Here is a 21,419-nt window from a genome sequence, read left to right as displayed (position 1 = left end):
AAAACCAAAGTGCCTGCTTACTAATACCCCTTAACGTAGTATTCAAGTTAATTGAAAAAGTTCTCATTTGCCTTGTTTAAATAAATGGTGCTTTATATATTATGAGACTGAAATTGTTGCGGGAATTCGTCGGTAAAGAACAGCCATAGATGACTTTACAAGAATGCCCGCCTTTTCTCTCAATTTATTGGGCCACACCATCATTTCTATTTCGTCACGCCAGTTTCCTAAGGAAGACATTACTTCCGTGACAAACACGCTGACAAATATATATATATATATATATATATATAAGGGAAACAAGTGTATACCTAAGGGCTCGTTTTTCCGTGTTTTAACACAATAATAATGAGATATAACAGACAATAATGCCAAGGAATGTACAGGGGAAGTTATTAGAACCAATGGAATGTAAAAATAAGAAGAAAGAAAAGTGGATGAAAAAATTACCAGCTCACAGTTGGTAATTTATTCATCCACTTTTCTTTCTTCTTATTTTTACATTCCATTGGTATAATAACTTCCCCTGTACATTCCTTGGCATTACTGTCTGTTATATCTCATTAATATATATATATATATATATATATATATATATATATATATATATATATATATATATATATATATATATATATATATATATATATATATATATATATATATATATATATATATATACTAAAAACAAAAAAAAACAAAAGTGATGCTGGGTCAGGGTAAGATTATCCGTAGGGAAGAAGACGCACGTACGAATTGATTTTATTGACGTTTCGGCCGCGGGTCCGGCCTTCATCAGAACATCAGTAAATTCGTCGCAGAGTGGTGAGGATATGGCGTAAATGTTGCGTATTTGAGTATGTGTGGGACTGACTAATTGTTGTTTCCCCTTTATCATTCTCACTTATTGAACGAAAGAGAAGCGTTACCTTCAGCGTCAAACGAAAGCCAAGTAAAGACGGCCTTAGCTGAATTCGGGGACAGCGCTTCTTCTGTTAAACGTATATAAGGAGAGGTCGGTGCTACTGTCGATAACCATGGTCTTCTTCATTGTTGCGGTTTCCGTGCATTTCTTGCGCCCCATTTCGTGCCTGGTCGGTTCCCCTTTCTTTTCCACTGGGACACACGCTCGCTCCACAAATTATGTGAAAAGAGTCGCGGCAATGGCACTAACACCATTGAGCTGGCGAAACGGAGCATCAGTGTAAGCATTGCAGTGGTGTTTAAGTTCTTAGTGAGTGAAAATGTGTCATTGTACCGAAATACATCGTAGTCGTTTGATTCAAGCCCTGAAGATGACGAACGTTTTTTTGTTTTTTTTATGCATGCAGACTTTACAAAGTACGCTCCATGCCTGAACAAGGTGGGCTCTAAGTTCCACACCTGCGTCAAAAACTTCATCATGGACCTGGATGTCGCCTCGAGGTTGGAGCCGAGACAGCGAATCACCGGTGGCTGCTGGTAAGTGGGTCACACCAGCGACCTAACTAAGCACGTGTGGATGTAAGTTCATTGTGCTCAGCTAGCATCGTTCCTGTCGCGAAGAATAAAAGTTGTGGTGGGTGTCATGCTGCTCGAGATGCTGGTAAACTGTGAAAATGGGTTTGATTGCGGGGACTTCGTGAAATTATATTAAATCACTTCAATCGATGACTCAATGAACCAATGAATGAATGACTGAATCAATCAATCCTGCTGGGAGACAATTCCTTCGTATTACACATGACCTTTCCTTAACTGACCATGTCTCTATCGCAGGTTGTCTATTCCTTGATTTCCAACAGCCGAACAGCTTAAACTTTTTGATCTGCGTGCGGCACTCGTGAAAACTCGACCTAGCTTTGTGTAATTCATATATTCAAGCTTAACAGAGCGCAGTCGAGTGTACATAAGCATAGTTAAAACTTGTTGAGCTAAGCTTAGCCATCGTTAAGGCGTTCATCACCCGACAACCAGCGATCATTCCCTATGACGACTGTCACGGCCAAGCACGGACTCGCAGCGCGAACGGCGTTTTTTCTGGGTGGACCCACAAGAAGGCACTCCAGAAGGCACCCATTTCAGAGTTCGGAAGCTTCGCTACAATTACCCCTGGGTCCAAGAGGGAGCTGCCTGGCGACCTAACGGCTTGTCACTACGAGCGGGTCATAATAAGCCTTCAGGCGCTCCACGTTGACGATGTTGCGCCCGCGACGGCGCATGTCCGAAGACTGTTCAATTGGTTCGATCAGATAGTTGGCCGGAGATGTGCGCTCGATGACCACGGTAGGGGCCTTCGTATTTCGGAAGTAGTTTGGAAGAAAGGCCAGTTACAGAGGTTAGGATTGAGAGCTATACGAGGGAACCAGGAAAGAACGTGGGGTGGAGCCATCATGAATACTTTTCGGTCGCTCTTGCTCATGCGTCGTAAAAATCTTGGCAAGCTCACGACACTCTTCAGCAAGCCTGGCGGTCTCGGAAATAGGTGTACACTAGATGGATCCGGCGGGTACGGGAGTATCGCCATGAATATCTACACTAGGCGACATTATTTCTGGACAGAACTGTGGAAGATACAGAACGTAAACGCATACCTGCTATCACGCGAAAAATAGATAAGTTTACTGGAAAATTTTATCATTTGCTTTGCGGAAATATTGCTGCTTTCATATGAGACTCGAACAGTTGCAGGAAGTCATAGGTGAAAAACAATAATCTTTCAATTTGAAGAGTGGCTACCTTTTCTTTCCAGTTTTAGCGCCACCCTTTCCGCGGGCCCGTTTTTGAAATGAATCATGACGTACATGACGGTGTGGACTATACTTGCGGAGGAAGGCGAATGTGCAGAAGCCCTGCTGCCGTTGTCCTTTCGCTGTAATGTCAAGATAAGTTCTCGCCGAGTATAGTGGTAGTCCATCGATAACAAATCAACAGCTAATTTATAATCCTTCAATTTTCGCTAAAGCGCATAAAATGTTCGTATGTGTTACGCTAAGTCCAAATACATGGCTAAAGCCTAATAATAGTCCGCCAATGCCAATAAATACTAAATCTCTAACTTAATTGTAACCAATAAACCTATTACAATGCTTGGAAGTCTTGACGATGGCCCAAATAGAAGGCCATACGATAGTAAAGCCTAATATTTCAACTACAGCCTTTTATACAATACAAGGCCCAGGCATAGCCAATTGGGAACCTATCAAAAGATAAAAAAATACTGATCAATGACTAAATTCTGCAAGATGCTTGGATGAGCTTGGCCTGACTAAAGAAAATGTATCCCTGATACGTCCTGAAAATCAATTTATAGTCAAAAAGTTGATAGGCAATACGTAAATTACCTTGCGAAACTTGGAAAAACCGAACACCACCTCGCCAAGCCAGGACCAGAACGTGTTGACCAGCTCTGCTGTAACCCAGCTTTGCATCACTAGGACAAAGCAGCTTCATTGTTTTTAGAGCAGGGTTCGGAACATTGCGGCCATGGGGCGGTATTGTTAGTCCCTCAGCACGGCGTGAAAGCATTGCCCCTTCCATGGTGACCTCTTATATGGAGGCCCACATGTCAGTTTTCACTTCAAATAAGGTTTTGACTTTCGGCCATACGTGCGGACATAACCTGTAGGCAGTTTCTATAGTTTTTGTCCCAGTTTTATAGTTTGGTTAGAGTTTAGCCCAATTTTTTACCCTCTGACTACCAAGCACGCGTCGCTTTGCCGTGCTGCCCCCCTTCCCCCGAAATGTCTTCGTCGGTTTCATGCAACTCACTGCCTCAAAAGCTTGCTCTTCGTTGTAGAACAATCGATTCGGAGAGTTTTGGCCATTGCCGTCATGTTCTGTATATATATATATATGTAGTCTAGTAGATCCTCCGTGAGCGGTCACAACGTGGTTTATTTCGACGTTTCGGCCTAGAGTCTGGCCTTCATCAACTGTATCTTTATTCCTGATGAAGGCCAGACTCTAGGCCGAAACGTCGAAATAAACCACGTTGTGACCGCTCACGGAGGATCTACTAGACTCTATGCAACGCTACGGCCACTCAACCACCATGCCTGCATATATATATATATATATATATATATATATATATATATATATATATATATATATATATATATATATATATATATATATATATATATATATATATATATATATATATATGCATGCCTCAAATGGTGACAGACAAAAGTCCCAAAAGAGTAGCGTATCAATAAATGTCCTTGACCGCTTCTCTGAGGAACCTGCTATTTGTGATCAGTACTCACCGGAACAAACCTCGTGTGCACGAATGCATATTTCTTCTGTGGGCTAAGACTAGTGCGTTCGGTGAAAAATGAAACTTCTTAGCTCATTGAGCAAAATACTTTTTTTGCTTCTTATGGCCCAGCAGCTAAGTGAAAAGAAGTAGTGGTAATCATGAAATCAACGATAGCTCAATCACTTGTTCTTGTTTCAACAATTAGTGCGGCTACAAGGATACAATGGTTCTGCATTGGTATAGTTTCATTCGCGTTGACAGAGTTGACACCTCTTGTCTGCCTTTTCTTGCGCAGTAAGTACAAGAAACTGGAGGTCTGCATGAGCGACGCCATCCGCGGCACCTGTGATAAGGGGGCGCACGACTTCGTCAAGAGACTCCTGAAGCACTACGAGGGCAATATGCTGGGCATCTTGTGCGTGAACCACTGGGACAAGGCGAAGTGCGAGGCGATCAAGTACGACGACAAACCGGGGGACGCGAGCCTACGCTCCGTGATCGCGCCGCTAATCAAAGTGCTAGAGGCTATAGACGCCTGACAGCACGTTGCGACTGTCAACGTTTGGGGCAATTAGATGCCAATAAATCGAACTAATGATATTGACGACAGCGCGAGCTTCAGAATCACGGAACGAACAGTTTGCAAAATAGTTTGCAAATAGTTTGCAAAACATGCGAGCAAGTTTTGTTTTCAACCAAATAACCTATATCATAATCAAGACGGAAAATTGTTTCTACTATTCGTCATTGACCCCTGCCTTTCGTTTATTTCGTTTCTACTATTCTCTTCATCCACGTATGCACGTAGCGTACAACGAGGCATGTCATTCCGGCAGTGTGCGTTGAAAAGCCTTTGAGGTTCCTTGCTCCCCACCTTCGCTGGAATGTGGAGCAGTCTACGTCGTCAGAACAGCAAAAGTTGTCTGGGAAAAAGGCTTCTACTTGGAAAACATTGCTGCGGAAAAGCCAACTCACAGGCGTTTTTCAAACGTAAACTCAAAAGGTTGCTAACTCATGCTAAATGTCTATTCATTGTCATCATATTCATTATGTGCTTAGTTAACTTTAGAAGTAGCATCTGATTGTGTGTGTCCATGCTATGTTTCATACGCAAGAGTCAACGCCGTGGAAGCTCCGCAAGATGTTTGCTCAGCAGTATCTATAACTGTACGTGTCTCACATCTGCATTGTGTCGTCGCGAAGGCCCAGCCACACGGGTGGGTTGCAGCGCACTTACTGGTGACCATATGAACCTGAAGTGCAGCTGCATTAACTTTAGAAATTTTGTAATTTCTTTAGAAATGAACGAAGGAATGAATTGAGTCTTTGTTTCATGAAAGGCGATGGTTCTCGGTCGTAGTTAGGGAAAAGTTGGGGAAGCGATTGTTGGGCGAACAGCGTAAATATATTAAAGTGGTATCTCTTTTCGTTGGTTCTTCGAATAGGTGCACTTGCATCCAGCATCCGCAGATGTTAAAGCCACTCTAGTACAAGGTAGTTTTGAAAGCCACTCTAAATGCTCACCACCGGAGCGGCTATAGTTGTTCTAACGGTGAGTATTTTAGAAGCGGGGACCGCGGAAAAATGATCAGTGTGCTCTTCATGTTCAGACATTTATATTTTAGCGATGTGATTCAAATGTAGTTACATGTTTGGCTTTGGCCGAAAGGGCCTGAAAAAGGCCTTCATTCCTAAAGGTTCGCCCAAACTCTGCATTTTAAAGGCCTCATGACCCCAGACTCGAGTTCCCTACACAGTGCTGAACCGCAAAATAGAGCATCTTGGCTGCTTGGGTTGTGGGCCACATAGTTTGGTTATGCATGGTTACACCAACGAAGTAGGTAATCGATGAGTGGGGAATAGTGTATAGAGATTTGGACGCAATGACGAAGTGCTCCTTATTTATGCAGTGCGCCATCGGGACCCCCGACATTTTGCTTTTGCGGTTGTAGACAGTATGACCCAGTACCCACTATAGTTAACCTTTCTGTTTTTGCTTCAATTTAAAGCTGTCACGTCCGTCCTTAAGTCGAAGCTGTAATGTTACTCCTGAAATTTGGACAACAAAAATTATAATAATATGGCCTTCAAAGACGTAACAATAATCTCGTAAGAGGTGCGGTGACCTTTAGCAGGATACATTTACAACGCACTATAGTGGCTTAAGTGATGATTGCACGCTTTTCGCACGGAACTCCGAGTATTATTTCTACGGCGACAGTAAACGATCCTTTCTCGCGGGATCGCTGTGATTATTAAAAATTGCCATGGTGTCTTTTATGTTTCATGAAGTAGGTGCTGCTTTTCCTTAGCAGGAAGGGTTGTCCTGCTAAACTCGGGAGCGACGTTTCGGATGCCGGCCATGGCGACCGCATTTCGATGCAAATGAAGGGCCAGGACACCCGCGAGCTTACATTTAGGTGAACGTTGAACATCGCCAGATTGATTAAAGTAGTGGAGAGTGTCCTGTTATTACGTGTATCATAATAGGCAGTTTTAAAATAAAAAAAAATTCTCCGCAAGACGCGACGACCAACAAGTAAGGGGGACAGCCACCTCTATAGCACGACATTACAGGGTACCCGAGCTGGTTCAAGCATCGCACGCTTATTGGCAGGGAACGACGGGTATCAGTTGCCTGGTGCGGTAAGCGATCATGGCTTGCGTGATCTCGGTGATCATTGTAAGTGGCGAAAAGCCACCCGAAGTATTGAGGACATTCTCAATTTTACGGCCAATGCAACCGCTGTGCATGTGTAATTACTCCGCGGAGAAAATCGCACAGCCAGGGGCGCTTTTTTCCACGGGTAACCAGCGCACCCCTTGTGTCACTAACTGTTTTCTTTTTTTTTGAAGACGATAGTCTTTCTTTGGGACCTTTGACGCAAAAATTTTGGTCTGCCTGCCTGCCTGCCTGCCTGCCTGTCTGTCTGTCTGTCTGTCTGTCTGTCTGTACATTTGTCTGTTTGTCCACATTAACGGCACCGAGTACTTGAAACGGCCGACCCCATCCGCAGCGCCCACCTATGTTGCTCAAAATTTAGCGTTCATACTTGTGCAATTGTCAATTAATAAGCTATCATTGCGCTAGTTTGGGGTACCATAACAACACGTATATATTCTGCATGTGCATCTTTTACTAGAAAAGGCATACATAAGTAATTCTAAGGACCGTAGCGCTTATCAAACTGCGCTGACCATGCAACGCTTGCACGAAAAGGTGAGCGTTTCCAACGCTTTGCTAGGACTCGATGGTGGTGGCACCTACCCGTCGCCTTGCGTTCCTGACCTCAGCTCTGAGACGGGTGTGCGCGCCCGTTTTGCAAGAAGACTACCAGGTGGCGCGCATGTCTCACGTGTCCCGTGACTTGACGTGCTCGTTCGCCTCTGCTGCACGCTCGAGGCACTCTAACTCAGTGCCTCCAAAGTACCATTCACTGATTTTCTTGCGCACAACAATAAATTAACTGTTCACTCTCTCCACACGCAAGATTATCGTTTTTCGACGACATTTGCTGACTACATGCAGATACGGGGCCATTTTTTTGGAATCATGCCATAGGTCTCGTTTCGTTTCGGCACGCACGTTCGCTGAACGAAATGTAGGGCGAAATTGACGTTGCCGTGGTTATCAGGAGGCAATGCCGTGGTTTGCACGCGTCCCTTGAAACTCCGGGATGAACTCGTCGACCTCACCTGCGGAGAACACCTAGCAGGACTGTGTCTATCATTCCTTATCATTGCAGGCACATAGAATGATGATGATGAGAGCTTTGTTGTGGTCCAGAGAATACGCCGGGGTGACAAATATATTTATGGGCGAGCTAAAAAATAAAGAAAAAGCTTAATTTTCCGTATTGTGGCTTTCATTTCTCTCTACTCGCTCTCACGCTTTCCTTATTATCGTAGCCACTCGTGAATCCCATGCCATGACATGAATAAGTTTTTATTGGGACTGTTTGCATTCTACGCGGCACATGCCCCCAGTCTGTGCTACGCTTTTATGAAATAATAGAATGAAGCAGGCTTTACTGAGGTACGGTGTCACACGCCGCTTTTTTTTATTGTCACGCATTGTAAGATTTCATACATCGTGCCCTTTTTTTTTACCACACAATCTCTGAATATTGTCCGCACGAAATGAGAGTAGAGGGCTTATTGTGACACAGGATTCAACAAGTACAACGTGAACAGCAATAAGCGTTGCCTTGCGATTGCGATGAGCAATCAATACCCTCTCGAAGGTTCTCTTCTCGCAATCCACACCGATTGTCAGAACTGTGGATGAAAGCCGCGTCTCTGCGAGGCGCCCGGCTCCTGTAATTGGTGTTAGCTGAAAATTGACACGGCACAATGGTTACGCAATACGGAAGCGTCTCGCCTTTTCCCGGTAATAGTCGGTCGCCGTAGACCGTGCATCAGAGGCCGGGTAACGGACGTACGTGACCATTGCTTTCGGTACGCTAAAGCACGTGACACGTGAGCTTTCGCAGTGCTTTTTTTTTCCTGGATTTCCTTTAGGCAGCCTGTGTGTTTCAGTGAACAAAAAATAAAACCTCCTAAAACAGACGGTTTTCAGCCGGTTTACGTGACGTTATTGCGCAAAGAATAATGTAGTAAAAATTAGAGAGGAGATTGAATGACCTTTCGGTGCCTTATTCATCATTATCATGCGCGCAAGCTGCCATAGCATCTCCGATGTAACCGAAGCCCTGCAGAGCCGCATTACTGCCCACACGTACGAATCGTAAGCGGAATCATCAAGGTTGTCTCCACTAGGCAACGCTGCTTGTTCGGATCTTGAAAGTTCGCCTGAACTGCTTATAGGAAAGCTGTTGCCCACTGGGATTTCGAAGTCGCCGTTGACTACATTTGCGCTTTCGTTAATTCGTCATAGTCAAGTTAGAGGTGATTGCCACAAAAGTATTTCTGCCTCGTCTTTTTCTCGTGCCACGGTTCTTTTAAGACAGACAGACATACGAAGAACTTTATTCAGGTGCTGAGGAACTGCGTTGTAACGGCCCCGTTTAGGGGGAATCCGTAGCAGTCGCGGGCCGCTCCCACGTAGGGACCGGAAGACCGTGGCCCTCCGCCCTCTCGCAGGCCCTCTGGACAGCCCGAAGTTGAACCAAGAGGTCGCCGCTGTTAAGGGCTTCCTCCCAGTCCTCTTCTTTGTTGAACTCTGCGTCACGTAACGCAGGACATTGCCAGAGCATATGAGGTAATGAGCAATACGCCTCTCCGCAGTCCGGGCAATGCGGCTCGATGTTGGGCGAAAAATGACTGAACCTGCCTCGCGAAGGAAAAGACCCCGTTTGGAGCATCCTGTAGGCCGATGATTGCGGTCGCGTAAGTTTAGGATGAGGAAGTGGAAAAGCCCTCCGAGATAGATGATATTGAGTCATGATCTCGTGGAAAGTGAGTAGCGAGTCCCTGTATCTTCCGGCGTCCCAGCCTGCGAATCCGCCGGGACCGCCGCGGTGAGCGATACCTCGCGCACGGTCATGGGCAAACTCATTGGCGTTGGGGACATCAGGATGTACGTTGGCCCCCATGTGGGCCGGGAACCATGTTATGGTGTGAAACCCGGCAGCCCCCTCACAGCCGAGGATGGCCGCTGCCTCACGCGAGATCGAGCCCGAGGCGAAAGCCCTAGCTGCGGAACGCGAATCTGTAAAGACATTAGGACGCGATGGGTCCTTCATTGCTATGGCGATGGCGATTTGCTCAGCCACCATTGCCGAAACCTTTCTAACCGAGGCAGAGCATAGGAGTGTGCCACTATGATCGACCGAAACCACTGCGAAGCGATCCGAACGCCCGTACTGGGCTGCATCGACAAAGGTCGCGAGATGTGGTCTGTTTGCAACTGATTTTACTAAGGAACGGGCCCGAGCTATGCGGCGCCCCAAATTGTATTGTGGGTGGACATTTCTTGGAAGTGGAGCTACCGAAAACGTGCCTCTGATCAAGGGTGGTAGTGTTACATTACGCTGGTTAGTCTCCGTAGGACCGCAGCCTATGGATTCCAGGATGCGCCTACCAGCCCTCGAGGACGATAGTCGCACGACCTGAGCCATCTGCTGGGCCTCGATCACCTCCGAGAGGGAGTTATGCATGCCCAATTGTAGGAGCTTCTCGGTGCTAGTGTGGATAGGCAAGCCTAGAACTCGCTTTATGCTTTTGCGCAGTAGTGTATCAATTCTTGCCTCTTCTTTTTTGGACCAGCGCAACGCCGAAGCGACATAATTAATGTTGCTCATGAGAAATGCGCGATAGAGCCGAAGGAGATTGCCCTCGCTCAGCCCACCCCTGCGGTTCGAGACCCTGAGTATGAGCCTAAGCATGTTTTCCGTCTTGGAGGTGATGCGGGCTATAGTTCGTGAGTTGCCCCCCTTGGACTCTAGCAGGAGTCCGAGGACCCTGATGGAGTCCACCCTGGGTATTTTCTGCCCATCCCGTGTGTATAAAACTATGGGAATCTGTTCTAAAAGAGTGAGGTTCCTCAGTCCTTGTCGGGTGGGTCTGTATAGTAGTAACTCAGACTTTGCCGATGACAGGCTCAGGCCCGAACCGACTAGAAAGTTCTCCGTGATGTCTAATGCCTCTTGAAGCGCCTGCTCTACTTCGGCGTCGGACCTTCCCATGCACCACACGGTGATATCGTCCGCGTAGAGAGCATGGTTAACCCCGCGCACCGTAGCGAGTCGCTCCGAGAGACCCTTCATGGCAATATTGAAGAGTAGAGGAGAGATAACTGCCCCCTGTGGGGTGCCTCTCGCTCCCAAGGTAAATTCTGTGGATTGGATTTGACCGATCCTAATGGTAGCCCTGCGGTCCCTGAGAAAAGACCTAACGTATGCGTGGAACCGTTGTCCTAGACCCATAACCGAAATTGCCTCAAGCACAAACTTGTGCGAGATATTATCAAAAGCTTTGGCTAGGTCTAGAGCTAGGATGCCTCTAGTATCCCTGGTGTTGTTGTCAATGATTTGTCTTTTAGTAAGGAGCATCACGTCCTGTGTGGATAGTGCAGGTCTGAATCCTACCATATTGTGTGGAAATAGCTCTCTGCTTTCTATGTACTCGGATACCCGATGGTGAATCGCATGTTCGGCCACCTTGCCTACGCAGGACGTAAGCGAGATGGGTCGCATGTTCTCCAAAGCCAGAGGTTTGCCTGGCTTTGGGATAAGCGCTACCGAAGCTGTCTTCCAGGATTCGGGGACGTGCCCCGTCTCCCAGATTTTGTTGACTTCCTCGGTAAGCTTCTCGATGGATTTGCCATCCAAGTTACGTAAGAGCTTGTTTGAGATTCCATCCGGGCCCGGTGCAGAGCGCCCGTTGAGCTCGTGGAGGACCTTCCAGATTTCTGGTTCAGTGAAAGGTGCGTCCAGCTCCGCCACCATTCCACCCCTGTAATGCGGATAGTCCGCATCGCCGGAAGGACCCAGCGGAAGATAGCTGTCCGCTAACCTCTTCAGGAGGGCCTTTTCGGACACTCCCTTCGCTTTTTGGTTGTGAACGATTCTGTCAATAGCCAATCGCTGATTTCCCTTCGACTGTGACTCATCAAGTAATTGTTTGAGGAGGTTCCATTTGGCCCCCACTCTCATCTGTCCGTCGACCGAAGAACATACTTCATTTCACTGCTGTTTGGAGAGTTCAATAGAGTAGGCTTCAATCTCGCGATTGAGTTGCGCAATTTTCTTTCGAAGTCTGCGATTGAGCCTTTGCGTCCTCCACCGGGACAGGATGGAATTATTAGCCTCTAAAAGATGCGCGAGGCGTGCATCCATCCGATCAACCCTCAGGTTCGTTTTGACAACCTTGGTCGCAGCATTAGTATCCTCCTTGAGCCTTGCAAAGAGGCTGTCTAAGCTGTCGTATTCATCCTGGTCCTCCTTCCGCAATTTACGAAAGGCATCCCAGTCCGTTACTTTAAATTCCCTGGGGGGAGCTGCAATGACTGCTAGGGTAATAGCCACTATGAAGTGGTCGCTATCTAGATTCTCTTGCAAATTTCGCCACTTTTTTCCGGCGACGTTCTTGACGAACGCCAAGTCTGGAGTTGTGTCTCGGACCACCGATGTGCCAATTCTTGTCGGGTATTGCGGGTCCGTAATCAATTCAAGAGAACAGCTAGATACGGCCTTTAGGAGGTTGTTGCCTTTGGGGGACTGCCTGGCGTATCCCCAAGCGTCGTGTGGAGCATTAAAGTCTCCCGCTACCACGATGGGGGCCCCCCTGGCCAGAGCCACCGCTTTTGCCATGATCGAAGCGTACCCCGCCGCTTGTCCGACGGCGAGCTGTACACATTCAGGAGGAATACGCTGTTCTTGAGCCAGCTGTTGGGGATTATTTCGAGGATAATGACCTCAGCCTTGCTGTTGCCAAGCTGTAGTTTGTGTTCACGAAAGGAGCACTTTTTTGCGACCAAGGCTGCCAAACCGCGCTTCCCTTGCTCGCGCACCGAGACGACTCGATAGCCCGGGAAAGTTAGTGCATCACCGAGAGTTTCCTGTAACATAATTACGTGCGGTTTGACCGCCTGAGAAGCAATAAAGTGCAGCAGTGGAGCCCTGCGCCTTTTGAAACTGGCACAGTTCCACTGCCACACGACCAGTTCATTAGTGTTGACCGCCAGAATTACTGTTCTGAGACAGCCAATCTCCTGTCGGGTTGGCTGTTACCGCGCCTGCAGGCGACTGTGCCCTGTTCGGGCCTTTCGGACGCGAGCTACCCGTAGCTAGCGCTGCCTGTGTACCTTCAAGAGACGACACCCTTTTCAGTAGGGTAGTCATGCTATCAGCCAATTGTTTAATCGACTGCTGCATGCTTTCCAGAGCCTTGCTGTTGGATTCTGTCTCCATAGCATCCCACTCCCCTTGGGGGGGTGAGGCCCTACGTTTTCCCGAGCGCGCCTGCACGTCCCCTGGTGGGGGAATCTGTTGTCTCTCACCCTACGAGGAGTAATGTTTGCGGAACGACTCAAGGTCAGCCCTCAGCTGTTGAATCTCTGCCTTAAGGCAAGCATTCTCTTGGATCAACTTAGCTACCCTGGGGTCTTCCCTATGCTCTGGCAATGGTACCTGCGTTACCTCTGATGGCGGCGCCGCTGTCTTCGGCTTGGCTCGATCCGCCCAGGTAGGTACTTCCTGGATTCGTACCCGGGAGCAAGAGCGCCCTTTGGTGCGAGCGCGGCCCCTGGAGCGGTCGCGCCGGCGGCCAGCCGGCGTGACGGAACGCCCCTGCCTGGGAGCACTTGCCACGCTGGAATCCCTTGACCGGTCCTCTTCGGCCAGCTGTTGCTGAGACTTTTTGACGCGCTTTCGGCGCCGTCGTCTTCTCCGTCGCACGAAGTAAGGAAATTGAAAGCGTTCTTTGCACGTTCTGTCCGCCGTCGGATGTGGGCCTCCGCAAAGGGCACATTTCGGCGAGCACTGGTGATCGTCGGGTGGAGACACAAGCCCACAGCCCCTGCACACCCTCTTGTTGGGGTTGGGGCAAACATCGGCCCTGTGACGAAGTCCTCCACACGCGTAGCACACGTCAGTTTGGCGCTTGTAGAGCGTGCAGCGCAGCATGCTGACGCCGCATATGACATAGTTTGGTACCTTCATGCCGTCGAAAAGCACTACCACAGTGGTGGTGTTCTTGATCCTTTTGGCTTCTAGGGCCTTCGGATTTCGCTGGTTGACGATCATCGTTTGGAGCTGGGCCTCGCTGATGTCAGTGTCCACTCCACGTATGACTCCTTTACAGGTGTTATCGGGGGCCGCGACATATGCCGCCACATGGTACATTCCTTCGCTTATCCGAATCTGTTGGATCGCGGCGTAGGCGTTTGCGTTCTTCTTCTCCGGTGTGGAAACTACGAGAATGTTCTGGGCGATGTTTGGGCAAACGATGTCACCTTCCGTCTCTGCCGGGGCAAGAGCAGCCGCCATGGCAATAGCCTGTGCGAGCCTAATTTGGCTTACTTTTCTGACGTCAAGTCCGTCCCTCGGCCTGACGATAATTCGTATGTGGTCCCTCGGCAGCCGGGGGAGCCTCGATGCAGCTGCGAGGCGCTTCATTGCACCTTGCGGGGCTGCCGTGCGGCGGCCTCCCTTCGAGCCCACATGTGATGCGTTGCCCGCGGAAACTGGCGTTTCTACACGAGCTTTCTTGTTCCTGCCCTGCGCTGTCGTCCAACCCGGGCGATTGGCTTCTTCGCGATAGATTTCCTCTCCTCCCACCATCTCTACTTCGGGCATGTTTCCCCTTTTCTCCCGCCCCTCGCCGTCGACGCTAGGCTGAGCCCGGTAGGGTTAGCCGAGCCGCGGCGCGTTCCACAAGAAAAGTTCAAATAATTCGGCAAAAAGACCACTCACAGAAAAAAGTCTGGTATCGACGTGATCCTCAGAAGAAACTGCGTCGAATGAAACGCAGCTCGAGCAGAGGCACCACAAAAATCTTAACGAAAACATTAACAGAAACGGGAGCCAATCTTCTCGCGTCCGCACTGGTCGGCACCTCCTGCGTCTCCCCCTTCTTTTAAGAAGTCTGTTAAAATGCTTGCGCTGGACCCGTTCTTGTAACACAGTACATAGAGACCTCCTAAGGCTGACTTGTTCTTATACTCAAGTGGTAATCATACTGGCAAATAATTATTATCAACCTCGCAATTCTCCAAACGAAATCGTACCCATCTGCACAGATATTCAGTAATGTTAAGGACAAAATAAAGCAAATCTGAGCTAACTGCATGCAACGATGGTTAGATGCCCCACATGCTTTGACAATGTTGAGCACTGCACGAAGGCTCAATCAACTCTTCTGAAACCTGGAAATCGGCACTCACCAGCACAGAATACAACGTACTACTTCGGGTGGTCCAGAGGACCCAGGAGCTGGCGGTGGGGCTCACCCTGCCCCTACCCCCGTAAGGGCGGCCCTCAGATGAACTTCCTCTTTAAGGAGAATTTGCCACTGAAGACTTCAATAAAGTTCTTTAACTGACTGAGCAGTTCGAAGCTTGCTACAATGCTATTGACAGAGTCAACGATAAGCTCTGTCTATAGCCTCCGTAAAAATACGCTAGACAACGTAAGCCTTATCCGCACGTACCGACTATTCTTTCCCATTTAACAACAGGAGTGACCCTCGCCATATCTCTTTGCATTTTGCGTCCAATATCTTTTCATAACTTAGATGTATGGCGCACAATGATGTCCTTCTCACTCACAATAGCAGTGAAACCGATAGAAGCAATGCCATAGGAATACAGATACACAGAGCAGTCATATTTACTACAGCGAGAGAAAAAAAATTGCGTAGGTATACACCTGGGCTGCCATTGAGTAGACTTTTAATGGAGCCAGAACTCAAGGTCAATTAGACTGTAGCAATGCAGATTTGTTTTGTTGTGAAACTAAAACACATGTGGCATCAGTAAACTTTTTGGTATTGAAAAAACAAACATAGTAGCATTTTGAATAAAGAAGAACATAGCAATGAACGCAATATTTCTTCTCTTGCTTGGATCTTCCCGCAGGTCACGGGATCAAATCCCGGCTGTGGCGGCTGCATTTCCGATAGAAATGGAAATGTTGTAGGCCCGTGTACTCAGATTTGGGTGCGCCTTAAAAAACCCTAGGTGGTTGAAATTTCCGGAGCCCTCCAATACGGCGTCTCTCTTAATCATGTGTTGGTTTTGGAACGTTAAACCCCACATATCAGTCAATCAATGCTTGGATCTTCAAGCCACACGTGAGTTGAAAAAAATAATTTATTATAAATTTAGTGTTCCTATATATAGCTTATAAGTATTGATAGAGAGCTTGTCAAATGGAGTATTTTTGGTACAAACCAGTCAATAAACCTGAAATATGAACAGTGAAAGCAGATTGCCCTTTAAGCAACCGACCACATTTTAGTAGTGCAGTTGATATAATTCAGTACAGGTGCACATAGTCTGGCCTGACTCAAGGTGCACAGTCCAGCTTCATTCTATAGCGAATCTCTCTTTTTTTTGACAGGTGCACACGAGAACACGCACTGCATACCATTATTAGAAACATTTGCGTAACATCACCATAAATGGTGGGCAAAGTTAGTGGTGTGCTAGCCATGTGTTCACCAACACGCACGGAACTTTGCCACTCCGTATTTGCAAGCACTTCCCGCGCTGCGACTGCCTTGTTGCGTACGCCCGAACCTACTGGCGGTAGAGCTTGGATACATGGATCTGAGAAGACAGAAAAGCTCCGATGCTGTGTGTTTTATCTACCAAAAAATCGTCGACGCTTACGATTTCACCTGATGCTAAATGTCCGTGCAACTTCGTGTTATGGCAAGGCCAGAAGTTTTGAGTTTCCCAAAGGCACCGAGTACGAAGCCGTGAATATTATTTTTTCGTGAAGTAGGACAGCAACCAATACGCCATTATCTGCCTTTCCAGAAATGCGCTAGGTACCCACTACACGTTTGTAAAGTATTATGTCCACTTTAGATGGTACTTGTAGGCAATGACAATGAAGTACGTCTGCGCACTTCTGAGTAAGTAGGAGGCCACACTCAGGTTGTGCTATTGGCATTGTGTGATGACTGCTTGGGATTGCAAATTTATGCCCCGTTATGTTACACAGGCTAACGCTGTTCCTTGCCATTCGTGGTGCCTGTATACGGTCACTTTGCAAAATAAGTTTCCAGCGCCACCGTGTTTTTATTGGCTGCTAGAGCACAGTGTTTTACTGAGATGTTCTGCAAAGGGCACTGAAGAAAGAGCAGCCAATTGAGGCCTGCGGTATTTGTTTTCTAATTTATTTTCCGCCAGACGAAGTCTTAAAAAATCCAATTTGTTGAAGGGTGGCCACTAATGGCAACCCTGATGAAGACCACTGTAGACATAGATATAACAAAGGTCAAACTAGAGGAGAGCAACTACACCACCAGTGAGCCAAATGTCATTCGTTCACGCGCTCCCACAAATTGTTACCCATAGTTTAATCGTATATAGTTTTGGTCAGAATGTTGAAATTATTGGGGAAGTTTAAAGTAACCCCACTCTTTGGACGTGTGAAGATGGCATGCTGCCTGTGACCTTAGACTAACGCAGACACACACCTTTCAAACGCTGGAATCAAAAGCGTGCCAAGCTCTACGTAGCTGTAGAGAAGGTGTCCATCAACTAGGTAAGCGCCATCATAGTGACTCTCTGTTTAGGAAGGCATACGGGTTCCTTGAAAATAAGTCTCCCAGGCAAGGTAATATATGTTTCTCAAGTACAACACGTGCTGTCAACTGCACGGCTAGACTTTGGCCACTGCCAGCCGTATGAAAGCAATGTGTTTACGCCCTTCGTACGCCATTTGTAAGGCCTGAGGCTCGGCTTCAGGATGATCGTTTCTGAGGCTGACGAAAAAGCCGAAAACGCACCAGGAAAAACCCACGTTCTTGGACACAGCACGCGCAAGAAATGGGTGAGAGGTTTATCAGTGTTGTTCCAATCTTTTAGAAAATACTGCATGTATGACACATGCGTTAGAATGCGTGTGCCAACAAGTCTGCGAGAGATAGTTTTTTACCCTTAAAACTTGCGACGATTCTGTCACACTGAAAATACGTTGATGAGTCTCAGCTGTCAGCAGCGAAAATCGCGTGAATATGAGACCTTCTCAACCATTATGTGCTTTTTTTACTAACGCGCAATAGTGGTTGTCGTTGGGCGTCCGTAAAGGTAGCGATTGCAACAATGAAACAACAACGGGAACGTTTCCTTATTTCCAACATTATGACTTTTTATTTCGTAAGTACAAGTATGATCAAAATGTAAGTGATAAGCAATTGTAACATAACGTGCAAGCTTCAATAACACAATGTTAATCTGATTACAAATTTGTTGATTGTTAGTAGTTGCGATGTCTTCAGAAAAGTGGTCCAAATGTAGGAATGTATGGGGTAAAAATAATCGGCAAAATATGGAGGAGTTATGAAAATTAGTTCCTGCGAGAAATGACAACTAACAGACAATGATGCTAGGGAAAGTATAGGGGATGCTATAAGCAGTAATTGTCATGTTTATATTACAATTACTACTATTAAGATCTATACTTTTCTTGGAATCATTGTCTGTTAGTTATCATTTTTATCATGTCTAACAAATAAAATGAGCCCCCTTTGAATTTCAACTTTTTTTTCGGCTACAAACAAACATTCGGGTTTCATTGGTCAGAAGCGGCATCCGTGATAAAGCCTGCCAATAATTCTGCTTTGCAAGTTTTTATTACAATGCCCAGAGCGCTTTTTGGCATTGCATGGAAAAGGGGAGGGGGGTACAACACTCACAAGTCCAATCAAAAGCAAGTAGTTCAAATACTGTACAGCAGTAAGTAGCCGAATGCACAAAGAAAACGCGAAACAGCACAACATATTGAGCGCTAAAGCTCACGAGCAAACATCGCATAGAAAATCACGAGGACTATTCACAATGCAAGTTCTGCAAAGGTGAAGCAGACACTTCAGGGGAGATATCAGAGACAATGTTTATTGATTGAGTTGTGGGATTTAACGTCTCGAAACCCCCATATGGATAAGAGAGACGCCGAAGTGTAGGGCTCCGGGAATTTCGACCACCTGGGGTTCTTTAACGTGCACCCAAACCTGAGTACACGGGCCTACAACATTTCCGCCTCCATCGGAAATGCAGCCTCCAAAGCTGGGATTCAATCCTGCCACCTGCAGGTCAGCAGCCGAGTGCCTTAGCCACTAGACCACCGTGACAAGGCAACAGAGATAATGTTGCTAGGCAATTTGTCCCACTCACGAATTGTTCTGAAAGAAAAAAACTCCATGCTGAAGGTGTTCGTTCTACATCTCATCTTCTTGATCTTGTAGGCATAATCAGGACGGGGTGAGACGTAAGCAAGATTGGGCAAGAAAAGGTACCGGTTAGTACGAGTGATGTTACGAAATATACTTTGAAAAAACATGCATCTATACCTTTTTTTTTTCGCTCATGATGGGGGCTCACCAAGAATGTCTGGAAATATTTTTACAAGCAACTGCTCCGAAAGCACTCGTGTAATAGTGACACTATTAGGCACAAAGACAAACTAGCAATGTAATCTTTGTGCGGCCTGCATCGACGTTTTCAAACATGATTCCTTGAGCAGGTTTCACAGCGGTTACAGAACTGCTCATCGTCAATTTAAATTTGCGCCCTCGTCAGCCAGTGTATGGTTCACACTTGATCCAAGGGTGAACAGCAGATATCAACTTTGGCGGCTGGTGTGCCGATAAGAGTGAACGGCTCTGAGCACCTCGCGCAACACGCGATTTGCTAGGCCTAATTATACTTCAACTTTACAAGTTAAACTTTTTTTCTTTGCCCCGCCGCGGTGGTCTAGCGCCTAAGATACTCGGCTGCAGCCCCGCCACGGTGGTCTAGTGGCTAAGGTACTCGGCTGCTGACCCGCAGGTCGCCGGATCAAATCCCGGCTGTGGCGGCTGCATTTCCGATGGAGGCGGGAATGTTGTAGGCCCGATTAGAAAAGATTTGTGGGGTTTAACGTCCCAAAACCACCATATGATTATGAGAGACGCCGTAGTGGAGGGCTCCGGAAATTTTGACCACCTGGGGTTCTTTAACGTGCACCCAAATCTGAGCACACGGGCCTACAACATTTCCGCCTCCATCGGAAATGCAGCCGCCACAGCCGGGATTTGAACCCGCGACCTGCGGATCAGCAGCCGAGTACCTTAGCCACTAGACCATGGCGGCGGGGCATGTTGTAGGCCCGCGTGCTCAGATTTGGGTGCACGTTAAAGAACCCCAGGTGGTCGAAATTTCCGGAGCCCTCCACAACGGCGTCTCTCATAATCATATGGTGGTTCTGGGACGTTAAACCCTACATATCAGTCAGATACTCGGCTGCTGACCCGCAGGTCGCGGAATCGAATCCCGGCTGCCTCGGCTGCACATCCGATGGAAGCGGAAATGTTGTAGGCCCGTGTGCTCAGATTTAGGTGCACGTTAAGAAACGCAAGGTGGTCAGAATTTCCGGAGCCCACCACTACAGCGCCTCTTATAATTGTATGGTGGTTTTCGGACGTTAAACCCTACATATCAATCAAGAAGTTATTTTTTTATGTTACAAAGCAATGTGAGCAAATAATATTCCCTTTAAGAATCATTTTTGAAAATATTTTAGTACACGAGAAGGTACAATTCGCAATCGTTGCGTGTGTTCCTGCAATGTTCGCCACTAATACCCTCGTTCGCGGAACCATTCTTGCTCTTCAACAACAATTTTTTCGCAGTGTTTTTAATCGCACTTGTGGAGCCACTTGAATTAATATATTTTTTAAATGTGTGGCTCTTATTGTTGCCTCTACTCTTTGTTCTCGTTGTGATGAGGTGAGAGCTCTAGTGATCACAGCGTTATAATACTCCCATTCTATTGCGATCTCCTGCCTTCGTTTCGGAAACAAGAAAACAAACAGCAATATTTTCATTCGGCCACTGTTTTGTTTACACAATCTCACGGTGTTGAAAACGACGTCGGAAGCGATAGTTTTGCCGAAGCACTTGAAGGCTGTCACTTGGTCTCAACGACAGCTTGGTCTCAACGACTTGATCTCAAGAATCACTTGGTCTCAACAACTGTACCCAGCGCAGCCTCGGGATTAGTTCGCCCGCGCTTCATGTAAGCGAGATTTCCTCACAGCCTAGCCAGGTTGGCATGGTTAACTATCATTCCAGAATACAAACGTTGAAAGCAGCGTTTTTTCGCCGTCGCCATATGTATTGCTTTTTTTGTTCTATTTTGTATTCTGCAGGCTCTAGATGCGATACCGTTTTGAGTTCCTCTTGGAAACAGCGCAGCGATGCCATTCTGCGAAACTTGAGTCGAGATGACAGAAGTTGCACGAACAGGAGGACAAAGGCGCGTGTGCTTTTCACTTTCAGCAAGCAAACACGTCCCGTGCTACACCGTTGAAAGCGCGCCCGCGTGAAATAGAAAGCGAAACTGAGGTACAGGAAATAAATAAAAATGAAATAATATCTGCCTTTCCGCGTATCGCACTGAGCGGCGTAAGGCGAAGCTCATTACACGTCCATTCGAAAAGTGAGAGCTTCCACGTTACCGACTCTCTTGGCTGGCTTTTTATTGGTCCGCCTTTGGTG

General features: G+C 47.0%; 1 protein-coding gene across 1 annotated transcript in view; it reads left to right on the top strand.

Annotated features, from left to right (window-relative positions):
• The window catches only part of LOC142764951 (uncharacterized), a 33,612-nt gene extending 28,757 nt beyond the window's left edge, over positions 1–4,855 (top strand). Inside the window, exons 4-5 of the mRNA XM_075865488.1 lie at positions 1,332–1,461; positions 4,542–4,855. Of these exons, the coding sequence (XP_075721603.1) occupies positions 1,332–1,461; positions 4,542–4,785 (374 nt within the window). The 3' untranslated portion in view covers positions 4,786–4,855. The remainder of the gene's footprint in view (positions 1–1,331; positions 1,462–4,541) is intronic.
• The last annotated feature ends 16,564 nt before the right edge of the window (positions 4,856–21,419 follow it).

This window comes from Rhipicephalus microplus, chromosome 6 (genome assembly GCF_043290135.1).
Source record: "Rhipicephalus microplus isolate Deutch F79 chromosome 6, USDA_Rmic, whole genome shotgun sequence".
NCBI classification, from domain to species: Eukaryota; Metazoa; Arthropoda; class Arachnida; order Ixodida; family Ixodidae; genus Rhipicephalus; species Rhipicephalus microplus.
The sequence above is the reverse complement of the archived record's forward strand: the minus strand, read 5'-3'. Positions and strand labels throughout refer to the sequence as shown.